Here is a 23364-nt window from a genome sequence, read left to right on the forward strand (position 1 = left end):
TTAATGATAAGTATTCAAGTGTCAGGATACAAAATAAACTGCTATGCCAAAAGCTATTCCAATATCTAGGCCAGGGGTGTCAAACTCAGGTGTAATTATATTTGGCCCGCGAGATCATATCAAATGTGCATTACAGCTGGCTAGCCGCATGCTCCGCTAATACTACAAATCCCAGAATGCCTTGCCACTGTATTGACACGTAGTCACGTACAGCGAGCGCCCATCATTCTCTGTTGACAGTCGTTAACAACCATGTTACAGTCAAATCGGGCAAGTTAACTCCACAATGATGGACAATAGGAGCTTTCAAGACAGGTGGGAGGCAGATTATCTGTTCACGAATATAAAGAACAGACCTGTTTGTCTTGTGTGCTAACGGAGCTAACGTGTCTGTAACCAAAGAATATAACATAAGAAGACACTAGTCGAAAAGTTGGATTTTCATTGAATCCGGTTTCCTCCCCCGGTCCAAAGACATGCATGGTAGGTTGATTGGCATCTCTGGAAAATTGTCTGTAGTGTGTGATTGTGTGAGTGAATGAGAGTGTGTGTGCCCTGTGTTGGGTTGGCACTCCGTCCAGGATGTATCCTGCCTTGATGCCCGATGACGCCTGAGATAGGCACAGGCTCCCCGTGACCCGAGGTAGTTCGGATAAGCGGTAGAAGATGAATGAATGAAAATAAGAAACGAACACCACTGATGTGTCTTTTTATTTCAAATTTCATTTCTTATGTGTTTGTAATATCAAGCTCTGGTTGTTCCAAATCCTGTGTTCAAGCAAAACTAAAGTTTGTTTCCATATGAAAAAGGTTGAACATTACATATCAGTTGCAGTTCATTTATCAATAAATATTCAGTTTGGCCCGTGACTTTATCTCAGTTTTATATTTTGGCCCACTGTGACACCCCTGGTCTAGAACATGCCACTCTTACACAGTGACCTAATTTGACTTTAAATGGATTTCGAAGGGTATGAAGTACTTCAGGGTTAAACTAAAGTAAATTTGGAAGATATAATAAAATTTAATTGAGTCATTCTTGTCAAAGATAAAAAAAAATTATTTTGACAAATGGAAACAGCTGGAACTCTCTCGATTTGGAAAAGTGAATATTGTCAAAATTGATATTTGTTTCACAATTTAATACATTCTATGGGAATTAAAAGACTCTGGATTAAAATGAGCAAGTTGATTTCTCCAAAATCAACATTCTCATTGGACGGGCCTTGGGAATTACTGGATGTGAGGATGTATAATTTCTCTTGAGTTGGACTGGATCAGAATCACTTTTTTAGTGTGTTCTTTTGAGCATGTGACCGTTATACCATGGTGGTAGTTTTTCTTATCATTCATTTCTTTTAAATTGTCTAGTGTGAAACATAAATAAGAATTTATTCACATGATCAAGTTCTGTGGGGTTGGAGTCATTAACCAGTTTAAGTCCATAAATCCTATCAAGATCTGTTGTTGGCTGTGCTTTTAGTGTGCTTTAATTGTGCTATCAGTTTTATAGTAGTTAGACTACTAGAACAAGGTGGGCACCATGGCTTAGTGGTTAGCATGTTCGCCTCACACCTCCAGGGTTGGGGGTTCGATTCCCACCTCCGCTTTGTGTGTGTGGAGTTTGCATGTTCTCCCCGTGCCTCGGGGGTTTCCTCCAGGTACTCCAGTTTCCTCCCCCGGTCCAAAGACATGCATGGTAGGTTGATTGGCATCTCTGGAAAATTGTCCATAGTGTGTGATTGCGTGAGTGAATGAGAGTGTGTGTGTGTGTGTGCCCTGCGATGGGTTGGCACTCCGTCCAGGGTGTATCCTGCCTTGATGCCCAATGACGCCTGAGATAGGCACAGGCTCCCCGTGACCTGAGGTAGTTCGGATAAGCGGTAGAAAATGAATGAATGAATGAATGAATGACTACTAGAACAAATGACTAGAAATGTCTGAGATTTTCTACACTTTTGTTTATTTTTAGCTGTATGAACAGACAGTCTCAAACTGGTCAAACCTGAAAAGCTTCCGGGACAATCCTCCTACTCTGCACATCTGGAGACTCATTTGTCAAGATCCTTCAAGTTCCTTGGCACTAACATCTGCAAGGACTTTGCCAACATCACCCAAACACAATAAGAAGGATGTATTTTCTCCACCAACCGAGGAAGCACAATCTGCCCACGTAGCTGCTTTGCCAATTTTTCAGGGCTAGCATCAACTTCATACTGTGCACAGTTGTACTGAATTATACTGTGCACCATCTGATACACAACTGGACAAGGGCACAATTCAAAGTGTATCCGTGTTGTTAGAGCGCATAATCAGGACCACCCTTCCCTCCAGGATGTCACATGTCTGTAAAGTGTGAGAATTATAAAGTACCCCTCACACACTGCCTATTCAGACTCTCAGGTAGACACTACAGACTAATCAGTACTAGAACCACCAGCTCCAAAGATTATTAACACTCTCCTATTTTATCATTACATTAACATTAATGTAATGCTGCTGTTTGTTTTCCACTTTTTATCATTCCCATGTGCAATACCAAAACCATGTACAATATATATATATTTACTGTGCAATACGTAATCTATTTTATTTAACAGACCATGCAATATAAAACTGCACTGTATTTAATTTACTGTCTTTCACCATTGTGTTAATTGTTCTTGTAGTTTTTAAGAATGTTGTGTTATGGTTATTTGACAATGCACTGTTTGCACTGTAAACTACCATGTTGTACCAGTAATTAGTTTTTTTATTACTCTGTGCTTTTATGTATGTACTGTACCTGGTCCTACAGTGTATGCTGTAAACCGCCAACAATCTATAAAATTAATTCTGTATCTGAACTGGCACCTTCATCCCTCCTGGAGAATTTGTGAGAATCTTATTTTATATACTGCAGATCTGCTTTCAATACAATTATCCATGAGCTGCTAGATATGAAACTCAGCCAGTTCTCCAATTGTGAAAATTCTTGACTTTCTATCAGATATGGTACTGTATATACTGTATGTGGTTGCACTAAACAACTCTGATTCTTTACTGTGCTGGTTTTTTTTTTCATGCACTTCTTTCTGGTCACCCTTCAGTCAAACTGCATGTTTCAAATCATATCCCCAAATTTCCAACCAACATTTATATAAATGGGTCAGATATTGTTACAGCTATGACAATTCTGAAATGCAAGAGAGTGGTAATGGGTGGCTGCAGCGGTGGCTCATGTGGTTGAGGCTTCAGATTATTGAACAGGAGATCGACCAACGCTGCCATGCTGCCACCATTGGGCTCCTTAAGCAAGGCCCTTAACACTCTTTGCTCCAGGGGCACTGTATCACTCGGACCCCAACCTCCATGTGGTAAATGCTTATATCCAAACATTCCAGTTCACCAAACACTCTGTGCCCATGAAACCTCCAGATCTGCTTTTCTATCTAATAAAACTGTGTGCCATTAGCACAACATTAAAAGCCTATACCATGTTAATAAATAATTGTACCAAAAAGGTAGCATATCGTCGCTGTCGGGCGGAAACCTCGTATGTCCAAATTTGGTCAATTTCATATTTTTTCACATATCGATGCTATTGGTCAGTCCCCACGTGGGTCTGTTATTTTTACAAGTTATTAACCAATCTAAAGTCTTGAAAATAGCTTGAGTGCAAATCTCATAACTCCACTGGACACTTCAACTGTCCACCTCTTCCTCACTCCGTGGGAGAGCTTCACGGCATATTTCTCCTCAAGAAGAGTCGCAACGAATCAACACGTCTTCTGAGGTAAATGTCTTCAAAACACTGGGCTCAAAGAAAAAAAATCTTGACCCCCGCTAGTTCTGGTGCTCGTCTGAGGACAGGAATTTAGCGCAAGACAATCCACTGTAACGCGGACTAAACCCTGTGCACTGCAGATAAGGAACGGCGTTTTTTTAATTTCCTGAAAAATAACGGTTTTGGAGATACGAGGATTCCGCCTGACAGCGACGATATATAAGGAGAAATGCAATGGGCCTGAAACAAAACCTTGTGGAACATCAAACATAACCTTAGTATGTGTAGAGATGTCACCATTTTCTATTACACAATTTTCTATTACATATAATATTACATATAATTACATGTAATTATATCATATAATGTACGTCTCCATTAACTTTGCACATCTAGACTTTGCAATGTTTGCACACACTTCTTTTATTTGTTCAATGACCAAATTTGTTGCTGATCTTTGATGCACTTCAGTCATCAGGTCTGGACTCTGACTAGGCCATGCAAGGATGTTCACATTTTCTCCTTCAACGACACTCTGGTCAGTTTTGCGGTGTGCTTTAGGTCAATGTCACGTTGAAAGGTGAAGTTTTCATTAATAATTTGATGGTATTTTGCCCCATCCATTTTTCCTTCTATTCTGAGACGTTTTACAGTCCTTGCTGCAGAGAAACTCAATTCAATTCAATTCAAGTTTATTTGTATAGCGCTTTTTACAATAGACGTTGTCTCAAAGCAGCTTTACAGAACATAAACATAGAACAGAAGGTAAACATAAGGAGAAGTATAAAGAATTAATATAATAAAAATTCAAGATGTATATAGTTCACAGTGTGTATGTATGTATGTATGTATATGTATTTATCCCCAATGAGCAAGTCTGAGGTGACTCAGGCAGCAGTGGCAAGGAAAAACTCCCTTAATTGGTAAAGGAAGAAACCTTGAGAGGAACCAGACTCAAAGGGGAACCTCATCCTCATATGGGTTACACTAGATGGTGTGATTACAAATATACAGTCAGACAAGTGCTGTATTGGTGTAAGGATCACATGGAGTTCAGATCTCCTCTTAGTATCACAGAGTCCAACTGGAGCTGGTAGATCTGTAGATGTCTCAGGATTCTCACAGTGTCGGCCTCGTCTCAGTGGAGGTCCGAGATCTTCATCGCACGGAATACGATCGGAGCTGGTACAATGAAACTGTACAGTAGGAATGATAATTGAATTGTGAGCAGTATTGGCTTTCTACCAGACATACCGTTTTGGTGTTGAAGCCAAATAGTTTGATTTTAGTCTCATGACCGTAACACCCTTTTCTCCTTGGCAAAGGCTAGACGTGACTGTCATTTCCTCCTTGCTCTTCTATCCAGTTTTACCAAGCGCCCTCCACTTCCTATTAATAGATTTCACTGTGCTTAGGGATTGATAAAGGCTTTGAATTTTTTTTTTGTATTCATCTCCTCACCTGTGCCTGTCCACAACTATATCCCAGAGCTCTTTTGACTTAAATACTGATTATTTTCTATACTCACTGATCAACCTGATAATGGTCAGTCAAATAAGACCTGAGTCAGGAGAGGGCTGTTCCCTTAACACCAACATTTTCTAGCCTCTCATTCACTGTCACAGAAAAAAAAAAGTCTCAGCAGACTTTATTCTTCCTCTGAGAGAAAACATAATTTTCCTAAAGGCAATACATACTGTATAGTTGTACACAGCCTTTCCCAAATCCATTTTAACATCATCTATAACATTTTAGGGTACTGATTCTGCTATAAATGTGTGTGCTTGTGTGTGTGTGTGTGTGTGTGAGACATCTATTCATCTGAAAAGTTCATAAACCTAACGTATACCAGTACTGTACATGCCAAGGTACCCAAGAAAGCAAGCAAGCAAGAATCACCAGGGTTCCCACGCGTCCTGGAAATCCTGGAAAATTAATGACCAATGTTCCAGTCCTATAAAACACACGGAAAATGAGAGAAAACATAAACTGTCCTGGAAAAAATCTTGTTGTCCTGGAAAATTATTATTTTTAAATGTTGTTGATCATTTAAAGAACAGTTTACAACTGGTGGAAACAATTAACGTTAGTAACAGAAAGCGCTCTGTTCAGGGACGCTGAGTTTTGACTGGTTTTTTGTTATGCTGTTTAATCTCGCTGTGACGGATGACGCTGTCTTGTGTTGGAGGTTTTAGGTGCTAGGAATGGTTTAAGTGCTCGAATGTTTTCAGCAAATGGTGACGGGTAAACAGGTTATATTAACCTTGTTAATCTGAATATCATGTGCAAGGGGAATGCACAGTAAACTAAAGCATGCATGACGGCATTGGCCTGAGAAAGGAAAGGGTATTAATATGTGCAGTCTTTTTATTTTATAAATGTTGATATTTCATTCACATGACAAATTGTCTTTAAAAGTATAGTTAAGTAATAGCCATAAAGTGTACATTGTTTTTAAGACTTCTGGAGAGAAGAACATATTACTTTAGGCCGTGAATCTGTGAGCCTTGTCTTTTTTTGCTAAATTTGAAATGTCCTGGAAAAGTCCTGGAAAATGATCTCTGAAAAAGAGTGGGAACCCTGAATCAGTCTCCATTTTGTAGATTTGACTAGTTTTCTCTCTTCTAAGTCTCACTACTTAATGTAAAAACTGCATTTTGTAACATTTGAACTCTCATCAGTTCTAACTGGACTATCTTGCACGTTGCATGTTGGATCTGGAGAAGCTTTTGGAGTTTTTAATGACTATAAAAATGAGTATTAATATCGCCATTGTAATGAATAGTAAAGGAATTATTTAATTATATGTATTTGTGTTTTAATTTCAACTTTTATTTTTAGATCCATGTGATTCGACCTGTACTAAGCCGAATTGACATTCTTGTCAAAGCAACTTCAACAGATGTTCAAGGTGAGTCACGTTTATCATTGTCATATGGTATCATTAGCTTATTCTTAGCCGTTTCTGATTTCTTGATATTCTCTATGCAGGTAGTGGTTTAATCCATCCATCTTGGTTACTGTGTGTCTACCAACGCATGTTCCACAGTGAGAACAAGACTGTAATAAAGGAGGGTGTCACTCATCTGTTGGGGCTAGAAATGCTTCAGCATCCTGATTTTGCACTTGCTTTTTCTCAGGTAAGTTCTACTTTCTTAAAGGACTTATTATTGGCTGTCAAACCGATGCAGATTAATTGAGATGAATTCATTGTGTACTGTATGCAGTGTGTAGGTATAGGATGTAAGACTTTAAGAAATTTCTCCCTTTTTTGGAAGACAATGCTACAGTCTAATATTTGAGACATTTGAAAACGCACTGGGGGGCACGGTGGCTTAGTGGTTAGCACATTCGCCTCACACCTCCAGGGTCGGGGTTCGATTCCCGCCTCCGCCTTGTGTGTGTGGAGTTTGCATGTTCTCCCCGTGCCTCGGGGGTTTCCTCCGGGTACTCCGGTTTCCTCCCCCGGTCCAAAGACATGCATGGTAGGTTGATTGGCATCTCTGGAAAATTGTCCGTAGTGTGTGATTGCGTGAGTGAATGAGTGTGTGTGTGTGTGTGCCCTGCGATGGGTTGGCACTCCGTCCAGGGTGTATCCTGCCTTGATGCCCGATGACGCCTGAGATAGGCACAGGCTCCCCGTGACCCGAGGTAGTTCAGATAAGCGGTAGAAAATGAATGAATGAATGAAAACGCACTGTTCTAAACTGTGTTATCCAGGTAGCCTCTATTGTCAGTGCCTTGAGTACATTACTCATAACACGGTGTACGATTTTATTTATATTTCAGTGTAAATCTATGCACTAGAAGTATATTCGATAACAAAAACAAACAAACTAACAACAATACTTATTTCCAGTTTGTTGTAGGTCCCTTTATGGATGTCCTAGCTGAGACCTCACTGTACCACAGGTGTGTCTGGTATTATTATATCTAAACTGAGTTTTTGGTTTTATTGGTCTTAGAGGAATATGTAAAATTGTATTTCCTTGCCAGTGCTGTTATGGTATTCGTTCAAAAGGTTATCTACCATTAAAGTAGGAAGAATCCTAGACAATGACTGTAATAAGACTCATCTTATGTTTACAAAGGTCTCCTAAACAATCCGTTGGAGAATGTCCAGAACTAGGTCTAAAACTGCAGAATTTCATGGTGATGTTCTTCAGCAGTTTGCCTGAGGACAGAAAAGGTACAGGTTTCAGAGCAACCCTTCTACTGAACGTCACTTACTGTACGTTCCATAAAAATAGCCTCTGTTAAAATGCAATCTCCATGTGTGTTAGCAGCTCCTGCAATTTTTGAATGTCACCCAGTTTAATGTAGATTTTAATGTTCTTTAATTATTTCAATTCAGGATCAGTTTTACTGCAGATGCTCAAGCATTTGAGCTCTCGACGGTGGTATTCTGTCCCTCTGCTATTCCTTTCTCAAGCCTTGTCCTGCTTGTCACCCTGCCCTTTACTGAAATCAGATGGTCTACATATACTCAGGTATATTTAGATTAGGTATTTACCTGCCATATTTACCCAAAGCAACTGCTATTAAACAACTATAGTCAACAGTTCCACTAGAACAGGGGTCGGCAACCCGAGGCTCCGGAGCCGCAAGTGTCTCTGCATCCCTCTGCTGCGGCTCTCTGTAGATTTGGAAAATAAATATTTAATTTAAATGGCACGGTGGCTTAGTGGTTAGCACGTTCGCCTCACACCTCCAGGGTCGGGGTTCGATTCCTGCCTCCACCTTGTGTGTGTGGAGTTTGCATGTTCTCCCCGTGCCTCGGGGGTTTCCTCCGGGTACTCCGGTTTCCTCCCCCGTCCAAAGACATGCATGGTAGGTTGATTGGCATCTCTGGAAAATTGTCTGCCTAGTGTATGAGTGTGTGTGTGTGTGCCCTGCGATGGGTTGGCACTACGTCCAGGGTGTATCCTGCCTTGATGCCCGATGACGCCTGAGATAGGCACAGGCTCCCCGTGACCCGAGGTAGTTTGGATAAGCGGTAGAAGATGAATGAATGAATGAAGTTAGTTTTTTAAAAAATGTAATTCTAAATTCTAAGATTATGATGCTCTTGTAACATTAAAATAAACCGTGTTTAATTTTATTTGTCGCTCAAAATATGCGTCATAACCGCCGACTTGCGAATTCCGACACACAGAAGCAGACGCATTTTTGTTTTGCTGCAGCCTGCAAGTTAAAATTTTGATGTCACGAATACGAAGAGGACTCAATTAGACATTGAACATTTTATTTAAAAGTAACCTTCAACCCAGCGTCTTTTTTGTTAAGGTTAGTTCAAACTGTTGAAAATATTTTTGTTTGCCTGCAGAAATAAAATTTCGTTTACTATGTAGCAGTTCATTGATTTCATAAATACAACACACTACAGTTTTTTCTATACTTTCCATAAAGGTAAAAAAACGATATATTCAGTGTTATCTTCATTTTAGATGTCAAATGGGTTTTGTGGCTCCCTGTGTTTTTTTTCCTGTGGTAAACGGGTCCAAATGGCTCTTTGAGTGTTTAAGGTTGCCGACCCCTGGGATAGGGCATCTGAACTGATCGACTCAGAGCTGTATACATGAGCAAAAATATATATTATTTTGAAAGTGTAAAGTGAAAAATGAAATTAAAGTGTGAAATTTATGTCACAGTTGTTATTACTTCCAATTTCATAATTAAGTTTTAATTAATTTAATTTAAATTAATTTAACTCTATATATACTTCACACATGGTTACTTTACTTTCTTTGTAGGAAATTTAAACCGGTTGAGTAAAGATTTTTCAGCTTTAGCTTTAATTCACTGTATCAGATGTGTTTATGTAAGACATTTTATGTGGCCAGTGAAATTCTAGGTACATTTATAGTTTTCTGACTTACAGAGAGGTGCTTGGCTGCATTATGGCCACCCACCACATTCTAATGAGAGGGGCCATCCAGTGCTTTCTGCTTCACACTTTTCTACAACTGTCTGATGTGGTATGAACTCATGAATTGTATTAAGTCTTTCCAGACGTCTTCTGACTTCTGACAAACTTGCCTAATTTGTCTCCAGTTTTTCTTATAGAAAACTTTTTTTAATTCGTCGCTGTCAGGTGGAATCCTCGTATCTCCAAAACCGTTATTTTTCAGGAAATTAAAAAAACGCCGTACCTTATCTGCAGTGCACAGGGTTTAGTCTGCGTTGCAGTGGATTGTCTTGCGCTAAATTCCTGTCCTCAGACGAGCACCAGAACTAGCGGGGGTCAAGATTTTTTTTTCTTTGAGCCCAGTGTTTTGAAGACATTTACCTCAGAAGACGTGTTGATTCGTTGCGACTCTTCTTGAGGAGAAATATGCCGTGAAGCTCTCCCTCGGAGTGAGGAAGAGGTGGACAGTTGAAGTGTCCAATGGAGTTATGAGATTTGCGCTCAAGCTATTTTCAAGACTTTAGATTGGTTAATAACTTGTAAAAATAACAGACCCACGTGGGGACTGACCAATAGCATCGATATGTGAAAAAATATGAAATTGACCAAATTTGGACATACAAGGTTTCCGCCTGACAGCGACGATATTTAATTAGATATTTTGTTTTTAGATAATCTACACAATTCGGTTTTATATTTTTATTTGTTCAATTGTTAATGGATGCTTCATGGATATTGTAGACATTGAAATGGTTTGTTTTTCCTTTCTTGTTAGTCAGCGGTGTCTTTGGATGAAGTATTTGCTTTTCTAGCACATTTCCGAGCTGAGGAGTCCCTGTGTCCAGGCACATCAATTTGGGAAAAGGTAGGATGCCTGGCTGAACAAAGACTACTAAATATATTTTATATCTTAATGTTGCATAATTCGTATTTACATACAGTATAGTAACTGTGAACACAATCAAAAAGAAAAAAAAAGTGCAAATCTGTATTCTACTCTAGTTCTTACTAACCATACCAGCAATTTTGGATCAAGTATTCCTATCAGATTAATCACATGTATGTCCTTTTTTCAGCTTTGTGATTGGTTGCTGGTCAACGAGGGCAATTTTTGCCCTGCTGCAACTTCTACCAATCTTTCCCCACAGAAAGTCTCAACGTACAGCTACAACTCTTTAAAAGACTTCCTGAACATACCAGCCAGCTCAGGTGATTACTGACAGACTTAATTCATATGAGAATTCACATGGGGGGCACGGTGGCTTAGTGGTTAGCACGTTCGCCTCACACCTCCAGGGTTGGGGGTTCGATTCCCGCCTCCGCCTTGTGTGTGTGGAGTTTGCATGTTCTCCCCGTGCCTCGGGGGTTTCCTCCGGGTACTCCGGTTTCCTCCCCCGGTCCAAAGACATGCATGGTAGGTTGATTGGCATCTCTGGAAAATTGTCTGCATGTGTAGCTGCATGTCTGTGTCAAATTTTTTCATGGACCATCATTACTCAGAATTTAGAAGCATTCTCTAGAAAATGTAAAATATTGTTCATTTTACAATAATTCATATTTCTCTGTATAAACCTTTGTCCATGCATGCATTTATTTTATTCATACATTTGTTTATTTGTTTATTTATTTAATAATACAACGGACTTATCTTTGATTTTAATAGATCAGACAGGCGGAGTACCTATTATAGTAGGTGAGGCTGAATTGCTAGCTCGCTCCCTCCTCCTCTCTGCAAACCTGGACTGGAGGAGGAGAAGAGAGAAGCACGGTCAGGAGGACGTAAAACTGGAACAGCTTTTCTGCCCTCTGCTAGATGTCCTGCACCGGCTCAACACCAGCGTTTACTTGCCACCGTGCAAAGCGGATAAGAGCCTTGAGCTTATGTTAAGACTTCTGCTGCTTCTTGGCAAAAATGTACATACCGGGAGGGCGAATGGTGTGTAATCTCATACTGTATGTGCTGATAAATGAGAATGCAACCAAGATTAGATGTGTTTCCAAACACATAAATCTTAATTTCTGTTTTTTCTAGAAGATACGATGGCAGCTGCTTTGACACAGATACTGTTGGGTGTAGCAGAACCAGTTCAACAGTTTATATTGAGAAGGCTGAGTGGAGAACTACAGGAGGTGGATGCTACTGTACATAAACACACATGCACATTATAAAAGTACATAGATAGAGGTGTGCTTGAACTTTTTTTTTTGTTTGTTTGGTTGGTTTTTAGTTGTCTGATATAGGAAGGGCAAATCTGTATCTGTCTCTTTTACGGGAGCTGATAAGAACATACAGCAAAGTCCCATGCTACAGCGCTAACTTGCAAAAAAACTATGTGTCCAGACTGACTATAAACTGTGTGAGACTTCTCAGTGAGCCATCTGAACAGGTACAACAATTATCGTTTACTCTTTGTCATTAGAAGTTCTACTTTTGAATAAAACACAATAGACAGTGATCTGATAAGGAGATTTGATTAGCTATTTTCGTACAGTAAGTTACCATTATCATTCCCAAGAATTTACCCTTTTTCAGCTCTTAACCTAGAAATACAGTATATAGTATAGTATAATATAGTATAATAGTATACCTGTGTAATAGGAGAGTAATATAATAATATTTAGCAAATGTAAACTATATAAACTATATACTCTTATGTAGTAGTTCAGTTAAAGATTAATTATTTTACTTGTTTTTTCTTTTGTGTGTGTGTGTGTGTGTGTGTGTGTGTGTGTGTGTGTGTGTGTGTGTGTGTGTCCTTTATGTACTGTTTTCCAGAATCCAACTATTGCTTCACAGGTGCAAAAAGCAGTTAGCATGAAAACATTAGCCTTGCTATGTGAGCTGGCTGACCAGTGTATTTTTGACTCTCAGTCTGAGGCCATGAAATCCCTCTGTTCACTCACCACCTACTTCTTTCCATCTTCATCGCCTTTATCCACACCTCAGTTCTTTAACCAGACTTTACTGAAGCCTTCCTCTACAGTGGACATCTCCAGCTGGTCCGTTTCAGATAAGAAATCAATATTTTTTTTAGATTCTTTCTAGGTAACCAGTATTTAAATTGATTATAAATCTGGTCGCATTCCCTTAATGAGAGGCTCATTCTATCTGTCATAGTCTTATTAACTTACTAGTTTATTGTCTATCAGTACAGAGGATTTACAGAGAAGGTTTGTACATTTGTGTAGACATCCTATCTTATTAGGCAGATTCTACCACCTGTGATTGTGTATGGACATGCGTAGTTGCATAGTAAGTTAATAGACCAACAGTGGTTGTATAGTTAACATGGAATGCATACATTTTAGACCAAAGCTTTTGATAGTTTGGGCTTACATGGCTTCTGAAACAAGCTCATTAATCTTTATTAATGATGTAACTCATTCAGCAATTCAGGAACATTGGGAGAATGGAACATGCAGCAAAATAATGTACAAATGAAAGCTTCTAAAGGAAACCAACATTTATCTGGGTAACACCAGAGTGTGTGATTGCCAGTGTTGTAATGTAACGGAGTACAAATACTTCGTTACCGTACTTAAGTAGAAATGTCACGTATCTGTACTTTACTTCGCTATTGAAATTTATGTCAACTTTCACTTTTACTCCACTACATTTCCTAGATAAAATGTATTACTTTTACTCCGTTATATTTCCACTAAGCGTCTTCGTTATTCGTTACTACAAAATAAAATCAGAAGAAATGTGTGCGACTGCAATAAGGGAGGTTTGGCGAATCACTGCTCCTAGATTACATTACGCACGTCCGCGCGCTCTACGGAGAAGCACAGGGACGCGCAGCGTGCACGCGCAGTCAGAGCTGGAGGCGTTTATCTATAACGTTAATCGCCGGAAAGCCGCAAAGACGGCAACCAAAAGCAGTGAAATGTCAATATTCTTATTACCAGAGTTGTAGCACAAACAAAATATTAATGCAAACAATCCATTCAATACTAAATAAAAATAATATTTATTGATTTGGTCTTTGTCTTGTGAATATTTTTTTTATTAATGACTGCATTCACTGGACACACTGTTTGTAGAGAATGCACACATACATTAACTGATCTGATTCAAGACCGGCATCATTACATCATGCATAAAATTTTGGTGTCCACTTTTGCCATTTTAAATAATACCATAACTTTTGGCTTACTATGTAGTCATATAATATATAATATAAAACTCTTCTTGTTTTAAATTCTCACTGAGGGCTAAAACCCCCTAAAGATGAGACCCTAGAACCGCCCCTGCTCTTATGCCTACTGAAAATCACTCAAATTTTACTTTTTAATTTTACTTCAAATACTTAAGTACATTAAATATCAGAAAATGACTTTTGATACTTAAGTACAGTAAATATCAGATACTTTAAGACTTTTACTTGAGTAATATTCTAAAAGGTAACTTTCACTTCTACCAAAGTCTTTTTCTAGTACGATACTTGTACTTTTACTCAAGTATTGCTTTCGAGTACTTTATACAACACTGGTGATCGCCAATAATATATTTTTCTTAACTGTATGTTATATAGTCAAATGTCAAATTATCCAGCTGTTGCTCAGGTAGTAGTTCACCAGGCCCACCATCTCAAAAATGGTGTAGGGGAATTAGCAGCAAGCAAGAAAACTTGAAGTTGGCTCTCTGGAGTATGAGGAGCTCACAGCCCCCTGCATGTCCGGAATAAATCTGATAACTACGTATGGGCTTCTCTTCCCAGGTGATAAACAGCTGTCTTTCTGTGCTTCATCTGCAACAGCTGACACAGATCAGACATTAAAAGTGACACGAATGACAAGCCTTAGTCAGTAAGAAGATCCTTGGGGATCTCTACAAAGCTGAAAAGGAGCATGAGTTGTTTGGTGATAGGAAGCAAATTTGATTTACCTTTTTTTTTGTGTGTGTATTTTGTTAGCTCATATGGTGACCCACTTCTGCGAGACTGGAGCAGGGTGGTGGCTTACTTTATCCGAGACCAGTGGAAATGCATCAGTTTTCTTCAGAAGTGTGCTGAGACCACCAGAGCTACAGAGGGCTTTCAGGCTGCTGTTGAGGCTCTTTCCTTGCTGCCAAGTGATTTGGTGCTCCCTGTACTGGACTTTATGTGTGCAGCTTTACCACAGGTCACAACTGACTCAATTTCTCAGTGTTTTCTAATCTTTTGTATATCAAGGCCGTCGATACTTGTACAGTAATCTTTCTTATTTGAAAGATGATTGCTGTTCTTCTTATGTACAGTTGTTTACATTTACCCTTTCATAATACTGTGTTGAGGTTACAGTAAAATGTTCACACATGCTCAAACACAAGCAGAATTTGCTGATCGGGCCTATCGAAGAGTTTGTGCCACTTTTCCACCAAAAAGAACCGGGTGCTGGTTCAGAGCTAGCACTGGTGCTGGTTCAAAGTTGGTTCCACTGGCGAACCTTCTAAGAACTGGTTTGTCTTTCCACCGGCTAGAGAGCCGTCACAGAGCCGAGTCTGACGTCACTGTATACGTGTCCCAGCAACGTTAGCGCAGCAGCGGCAAACACAAACACATCAACAATGGCGGATGTTGCTTTACTGTTAATTCTCATGGCTTTTTGAACCTACATTAACACCAAACGTGGCGAATCCACCGTGTACGTGCAGCTCCATGTAATCTGTACAAACGGAGGTCGTAATCGAGAAAGTACTTAACGTTATTTTATCATTAACACAGAAAAAAGTTAGCCTTAGCATGTAGCTACTTACTATCATGTGTGCTGATAATGTATCATATTGCGGTAAAGTAAAAGTGTATTAAACATTAGTATACTTAAGGTACATTTACAAATGCACTAACAGTAGCCCCGCCCACAGCTCTGCCCACAGCCCCGCCCACAAGCGGTTCTTAAGTCTAGACCAGAAGCGTTTTGGTGCTACTTAAGAACCACTTTTCCTGGTTCAGAGCCGGTGCTTTGGCTGTCGAAAAAGAAAGAACTGGTTCTAAATTAGGCTCCGAACCAGCACTCAAACTGCCTCGGTGGAAAAGGGGCATAAATTAGTATTGCTGCTAATGACAATTTTAGGAACCAGACACAATGGCTGCCAGCATTTAGCCCTTATATTATATATTTACTACCGGTCCTCTGTCTATCCTTGTAGGTCTTTCATAAGGATACCTTATGTGTGGAAGCAATCTCAGTGTCCTGGAAGCTAGTGCATTCCTTAAGTACAAATGCTCATGATTTCTGGCCTGCTCTTCGTGCCTTTGTATGCTTGGCCTTCCACCGCAGCTTCTTCAAGTTGCAGGATGTTCAAAGCCACAAGATTACTGCCTGCATCCAAAAGGTGAGCTGAGTTGTATAGGAGTAAAGTGTCAGAATTTGCATAACAAAACAATATAAAATTGGACATGGCTTAGATATCATTTAATTTGTACCTTAAAGGTGCCCTTCCACACAAAACCGTTTTTACTTGTATTTTTTGATATGTGTTAGGTCCATATGTGTTTGTGTTGTGTCGTGAATGTGAAAACGAACTGCTACCTCCCTGGTCAGTTCTAGCCACTTAAAAGAAATAAGCGGAGAAATCAGGTCAGTTGGAAAAGCTGCTCAGTCTGACGTCAGAGTGACTGAGCTCATTAATATTCATGAGCTCTCCCACTTGAGACCACGCCCCCAGAATTCGTGTAGCTCAGTGAGTTTCCTATACAGCAAGGATGGCTGAACGTCAACGGGCTTGTGAAGAAACCATTCTGCCGCAATTCAAGGTGATTGTAAACGAAGTTCCTCTAGCCTAGGCTACTTATTGCGCTGGGTGAATGAATAGTCATGCTCTCATATCCTAGCGGTTAGCCAATCGGAGCCAAGCAGCATAGCTCATTTGAATATTCATGAGAACTGGCGCAAATCGAGCTGAGTCTTCCTGCAGGCTTTCTATACCACACTAGAATGGCTTGAAACAAGGAAACCAAGGCATTTTTTCCACAAAAAAATGTTACAGAGTCCATGGTAAACTTCAGACATTACCACAAAAGTAATGAAATACGTGTGGCAGGGCATCTTTAATTGAGAATTATTTATTTAAAGTTATATTATAGCATTTATTCTTACTGATTCCTTCAATTATGGTAGGCACACTATTTATTTATTAATTTTTATGTTATTTTTTTGTATTTTATAATACTGTGTAAATTCTATGTTGTCAAAAACAATTGGGTATTTTAACAGCTACGGTATGAAATGTTTTTTTTAAAGGTTACACGTCAGCTGATTGAGCTCTCTCAGGCTAAGTTAGGAGTTTTTAATGTGCTGATTCAGCACTGCTGCAATACCTGGCTCTCCTCTGACCCTAACAACCACACAGACACTGTGATTCAAAGTGCCTTAGATTACATGGACATACTGACCGAGGCTTGCATTTATGGACCAGCCTACAGAAAAGACCAAAGGTATGGCCAGAGATCTACATTTACAATATATTCATTATTGTTTATCATTATTATGTTAATTATTTTTCTTATAGACTCCTACAGGAGGTTCAGACATATGTAGAACAGCTTGGGGAAGAGCTTGCAGCAAATGTAGTGATTAACAGGTTGGGCTATGTACTACTTTGCATACTTTGCTTTTTTTCTGCACATTTTTTTATTATAAATCTATATATTATATATATCTACAATAAAAATTAAAAAAAAAAAATATAATAATGTAATGTATAGACTGTATTCTTTTGCATTCACCTTCTTTTAAGTTGGAATAGGGATGATCACTTCCCACGTTTACGTGTATTGACCTTTCTGAGTCATCTTGAACCATCCAATAGTCTACATCAGATGGTGATGGAAAATCTAGTGAGGTGCTTGCTAAAAAAGGTGTGTGTACTTTAGTGTGAGAGTGTGTGTGTGAATAGGTCTGTATGTGCATGTACTCTTTATTGTGTTTCATGGGCTGAAAAGGCTTAGATTTATACTGTCTCCTTTCTCTTCTGTCTTTATTCCCACTTTCATAGGATAAGGACATGTCAAAGTCAAAAGTTTGTTCTTATACTAACTCTGTGCAGCACAGAATAAAGAACAGAGTGTGGCAAACGTTGCTGCTCCTCCTGCCTATGCTGAGGCCGGTGAGGAGCACACATGCACTCATACATTTATACACATGTTTATGCCCTGTAATGTTTTTCATTGTTCAAAAATGAAACAAAACTAGATCATCTCATTTGGTGTCTGAAATTTCAGGAGTTTGTTGTGGAGTATGTGTTTGGTGTGGTCTGTGAGGCAGGCTTTAGCAACAACCAGCCATCAGTCAAGTACCTGATTGAGTGGGCCCTGATTCTGATCCTCCACCAAAACCCCTCTCATTTTCAGCACCTCTGGGTTTGCTTTAATGTGGTGAGCTTTGTTTTCTAAAAAATAGGGAAATTTGTGCATAAGAACTTTGTGTGGTGTAAAGTTAATGTTGCATAAAGAAAGAATTAAAAAAAAATGCTTTATTTGGCACTTTTTACGAACGAGTTATTTAATAAATAAATAAATAATTGAATAAATTATACAGTAAGTAAATACAACACTATAATTGAGTACTTGTTCTCATTCTCATGTCCCAGATAAATTATGCCCAAACACTTTGATAAAATCTTCATTTCCGCGACAGCTTTATGCACAGATAAAACATGATAACTCAAATTCAATGCATAGAAACATGCATATCGTCGCTGTCAGGCGGAATCCTCGTATCTCCAAAACCGTTATTTTTCAGGAAATTAAAAAAACGCCGTACCTTATCTGCAGTGCACAGGGTTTAGTCCACATTACAGTGGATTGTCTTGCGCTAAATTCCTGTCCTCAGACGAGCACCAGAACTAGCGGGGGTCAAGATTTTGTTTTCTTTGAGCCCAGTGTTTTGAAGACATTTACCTCAGAAGACGTGTCGATTCGTTGCGACTCTTCTTGAGGAGAAATATGCCGCGAAGCTCTCCCGCGGAGTGAGGAAGAGGTGGACAGTTGAAGTGTCCAATGGAGTTATGAGATTTGCACTCAAGCTATTTTCAAGACTTTAGATTGGTTAATAACTTGTAAAAATAACAGACCCACGTGGGGACTGACCAATAGCATCGATATGTGAAAAAATATGAAATTGACCAAATTTGGACATACGAGGTTTCCGCCCGACAGCGACGATATGCACTGATTAGATAGAGAGAGAGAGAGACTTTATTGATCCCAAAGGAAATCCAAGATTACACATAAAACTATATGTTAGTCTGGTTTATAAATGAGACACAGTATTCTCTGAATCTGATTTTGCAGGATCAGGAGAAAACAAAGACAAGCATCTGCACGTTCCTTTCTGTGTTGGTTCACCTAGGCATCCTGCTCCCTAATCTAGAGAATAAGGTATGATATTGCCTCTATCATTACATACAAATCATATTATGTGTTACTCTTGTGTGTTTAACACACAGGGCAGGCCATCGAGGAAAAAATGCTTCAACCTTGCTTCAAATTTTCTACTCATGGTTGCGTTTTGGGGTCACAATTTGATTTGTTTCATCTAACCACAAACATTAGGACCTGGAGTTCTCGTCTCTGCAGTCTGTCGCTAAGAACGCTGTTAGTGCCTTTAACTGTTTCCTGTTTCATTGAGATACAAATATGCGGCAGTCCACATTCCTACATCCTACAGTATGTAAATCAACAAAAAAAAAGATCATTAAAATCTGGAAAGTTTACAAAAATACATGAGAATTATACATTCGTTTGAATATTATTTAAGTGATTAATAAAGGGATAAAAAACAAAAAAAATGTACCAGAGTTACGTAATGTTTGGGCAAACATGAAATATTATTTTAAAAAAAAGCATAGATGCATATATTTAGTTCCAGCATGCCATAGGGCCAGACGAGAAAATAAATAAATATACCCTTTGTTCTATTAGCAGTATTTATTTTGAAGTATTGTGCTCTTGAGGCTGTGGGGTTGGTAATAAAGATGCTGGGGTGTTCCTCCTGTTTAGTCTTTAGCTGGTCACATGCCTGCTTGAGATGCAAAATGTAAAAATTCAGAAGCTTGTGTTCTTCAATTTGCACACATATGAATCTGTAGTTTGCTCCTGTATGGCTGCGAAAGCTGGATTATAACAGAGAAGCTCAAACAAAGCCTCAACAGTTTTGCCACCAACTGCTACAGAGTAATGCTCAACATCAAGCGCTTGGACAAAGTCTCAAACGCAGTGATATACCATACGATCGGTATTGACCCACTATACCTCCAGATACAACGGAGGCAACTTAGATATGTCGGACATTGTCTACGCAAACCAGAGTTCGAGCTGATCAACAAGTACGTTCTCTATCAACCATTGGAAAGACACGGGCGAAGAAAGCATGGTAAACCAAAGCTTCTCTACCCACAGTACATAGGCAAATTGATCAGAACAGCAGCAAGAAACAGAACAGAATGGAAGAAGATTGTTGACGCCTGCAAACCAGAAATATTTGCAGCCGACTGATGATGATGATGATGATGATGATGATGAGTTTGCTCCTAAAATGTATTACAGATTATTGGCTCATTTTCAGTGTCAGTGCTATTAATGTATTTGATATACAGTATTAAAGATAAGCAAATGATTAGATGCACCAATTTTAGGACTTGTCTGTAAATCTGTGTCTATTAAACTGACTTAAGTCACTTCTCTTTTAGGCAAGGGAATGGCAGAAGGCTATCGAAGTGATTTTGATGTGGTGTTTCAGTCATAATTTCACTGTACGTCTGTATGCGCTGTTGGCTCTCAAAAGAGTGTGGGGTTTAGAGTGGGCACGACTTCTGGCTGAAAATGAACAGAGCAGTTCAGCCTCTCTGCAGGGACTAGCAACAGTTGTTGAAGCCTGCTTACATCAAGCTGAGGTCATGCAGAATACTGGGTGAGTCTTATTCATAGGAATAACCCATTTTATATCAGTCGTTCACCCAGGGGAAAATGTTCACTGCAGACAGCTGATATTCTGATTCTAGACTTCTGTAGTTATTTTGGAAAGAAGGCTAATGTGACTTTTAACATGTGAACATGGAATTATGGGATCGATATGTCATAGATATTCATTTTGTTTAAAAGTTTACATCCTCCAAAAATTTTTTTATTACAGAAATGCTGCAAAGAACTGGGCCAGAATTCAGGAGCATTTTTTCTTCAGTGTGTTTCATCCTCTTAATGATTACAGTATAGAGGTGAGCTCTAGATCTTATTATTAGCTTTCTTTTATTACCTTTTTCATACTTCAGAAGTGTAGGACCGGGGGGCACGGTGGCTTAGTGGTTAGCACGTTCGCCTCACACCTCCAGGGTTCGATTCCCGCCTCCGCCTTGTGTGTGTGGAGTTTGCATGTTCTCCCCGTGCCTCGGGGGTTTCCTCCGGGTACTCCGGTTTCCTCCTCCGGTCCAAAGACATGCATGGTAGGTTGATTGGCATCTCTGGAAAATTGTCCATAGTGTGTGATTGCGTGAATGAATGAGAGTGTGTGTGTGTGTGCCCTGTGATGGGTTGGCACTCCGTCCAGGGTGTATCCTGCCTTGATGCCCGATGACGCCTGAGAGAGGCACAGGCTCCCCGTGACCCGAGGTAGTTCGGATAAGCGGTAGAAGATGAGTGAGATGAGAGAAGTGTAGGACTTTTAGCAAAATACATCAAAATACTTGAGGTTTTTATAATGTTCTGTTGTCTAAAATCTAGTTTCATGTGACATAAAATTGCACACAATAAAAACATTTGTTCCTCTTGTCTAGACAATATTCCACACATTTCCTGTTCTGTCAGAATTGGCAGAAGATGAGTGCATTCCAGTGTGGAAGTTTGAAAAGCTAGTGGACTTTCAACACAGTTCCTCTATTCCTTTGATAAACATTGGCAGGAAGCTGACAGAGCTACAGCCCAGTGACTGGGTTCAGCAGGATACAGGTAATACCACCAGCATGCAGCAGAGAGAACCTTCATTATAGGGTCAATCGACTTACCTAGCGTCAATATACGGATTAAGAGCAAATATTACGGTCAATATTGGGATCAAAATTGTCAGTAGAAAAAGAAATCACTAATAGTGTTTTATGACCACTAAAATGTCACATGCATTATATTGCATATACTGTACATACATGCATATTGCATATACATATGAATGCAATTTAGCATAGCCAGTGTTAATGCATCCTGTATCAGATAATATTGTGGACAATAAAAATAGATTCTAGATCATTCCAGCTCACTTTATCCACTGCACACAATCTCCTAAGGCTATTTTGGGTAGTCAGATTTTCTGAATACAGTAACATTTATCATACTACAATTATATAATTCAATTTCTTGGTATTTGTAATGTTGGTTCTGTACTGGCTTACAGTGGATAGAAGAATTATAGACTTCAGGTTTTAAGATGGGGGGGGCACGGTGGCTTAGTGGTTAGCACGTTCGCCTCACACCTCCAGGGTTGGTGGTTCGATTCCCGCCTCCGCCTTGTGTGTGTGGAGTTTGCATGTTCTCCCCGTGCCTCGGGGGTTTCCTCCGGGTACTCCGGTTTCCTCCCCCGGTCCAAAGACATGCATGGTAGGTTGATTGGCATCTCTGGAAAATTGTCCGTAGTGTGTGATTGCGTGAGTGAATGAGAGTGTGTGTGTGTGCCCTGCGATGGGTTGGCACTCCGTCCAGGGTGTATCCTGCCTTGATGCCCGATGAAGCTTGAGATAGGCACAGGCTCCCTGTGACCCGAGGTAGTTCGGATAAGTGGTAGAAAATGAATGAATGAGTGAGTGTTTAGATGTTTCATATTCATTGTATGTACTTGTCTTAAATATCAACAATGTATGCATTTGTGTGTCCTAAAGTTGAGTTGGAACAAGAAGAGCGCTGGGCAGATGTGCAGAAAAAGATTGCTCCTTGGAGTCTGAATGTGCAGGAGGTGGAGCCACACATTTTTGTCCAGCAAAGAATAGCACGTCTAAGCAAACTTACTACTTCCCTCTTTGTTGTCGCCTCACTTATTGACAAGCCTACAAACCTGGGTGGTATGAGCCATTTTTCCTGTCACACATACAGTTTAGTGTTTACTCTTAGACAGTTTGAAATGGTTTAAAATGGTTGTGTAAAAATGTAATAGTTAAATGTGTAAAAAAGGTTATGCATGACCGTGACTTTAAATTCTAGTTAAATTGTATGACTTGGAAGATTTAACTACAATTGCGGTTTGTTTTGTCAATGCTTGGCTGCCTCTCCACAGATTCACTGAGTCACTGAGTGAATCAAAATACATAAACAGATTTTTTTCTTCTGACTGGTGCACAATAAGGGGGCACGGTGGCTTAGTGGTTAGCATGTTCACCTCACACCTCCAGGGTTGGGGGTTCGATTCCCACCTCCGCCTTGTGTGTGTGGAGTTTGCATGTTCTCCCCGTGCCTCGGGGGTTTCCTCCGGGTACTCCGGTTTCCTCCCCCGGTCCAAAGACATGCATGGTAGGTTGATTGGCATCTCTGGAAAATTGTCCGTAGTGTGTGATTGCGTGAGTGAATGAGAGTGTGTGTGTGTGTGTGCCCTGCGATGGGTTGGCACTCCGTCAAGGGTGTATCCTGCCTTGATGCCCGATGACGCCTGAGATAGGCACAGGCTCCCCGTGACCCGAGGTAGTTCGGATAAGCGGTAGAAGATGAATGAATGAATGGTGCACAATATTAAT

General features: G+C 39.8%; 1 protein-coding gene across 1 annotated transcript in view; it reads left to right on the forward strand.

Moving 5' to 3' along the window:
- tarbp1 (TAR (HIV-1) RNA binding protein 1) overlaps positions 1–23364 on the forward strand; it is a 42733-nt gene that overhangs the window by 12869 nt on the left and 6500 nt on the right. Inside the window, exons 3-26 of the mRNA XM_060864433.1 lie at positions 6608–6677; positions 6758–6906; positions 7626–7678; positions 7858–7955; positions 8121–8256; positions 9648–9744; positions 10450–10539; positions 10751–10883; positions 11338–11610; positions 11707–11804; positions 11903–12061; positions 12451–12674; positions 14591–14798; positions 15805–15990; positions 16899–17092; positions 17167–17238; positions 17395–17515; positions 17653–17763; positions 17879–18031; positions 18950–19036; positions 20347–20567; positions 20790–20871; positions 21427–21598; positions 22519–22698. Coding sequence (XP_060720416.1) covers positions 6608–6677; positions 6758–6906; positions 7626–7678; positions 7858–7955; positions 8121–8256; positions 9648–9744; positions 10450–10539; positions 10751–10883; positions 11338–11610; positions 11707–11804; positions 11903–12061; positions 12451–12674; positions 14591–14798; positions 15805–15990; positions 16899–17092; positions 17167–17238; positions 17395–17515; positions 17653–17763; positions 17879–18031; positions 18950–19036; positions 20347–20567; positions 20790–20871; positions 21427–21598; positions 22519–22698 — 3367 coding nt within the window. The remainder of the gene's footprint in view (positions 1–6607; positions 6678–6757; positions 6907–7625; positions 7679–7857; positions 7956–8120; positions 8257–9647; positions 9745–10449; positions 10540–10750; positions 10884–11337; positions 11611–11706; positions 11805–11902; positions 12062–12450; positions 12675–14590; positions 14799–15804; positions 15991–16898; positions 17093–17166; positions 17239–17394; positions 17516–17652; positions 17764–17878; positions 18032–18949; positions 19037–20346; positions 20568–20789; positions 20872–21426; positions 21599–22518; positions 22699–23364) is intronic.

The sequence above is a fragment of the Tachysurus vachellii genome, chromosome 2, assembly GCF_030014155.1.
Source record: "Tachysurus vachellii isolate PV-2020 chromosome 2, HZAU_Pvac_v1, whole genome shotgun sequence".
In the NCBI taxonomy this organism is placed as follows: Eukaryota; Metazoa; Chordata; class Actinopteri; order Siluriformes; family Bagridae; genus Tachysurus; species Tachysurus vachellii.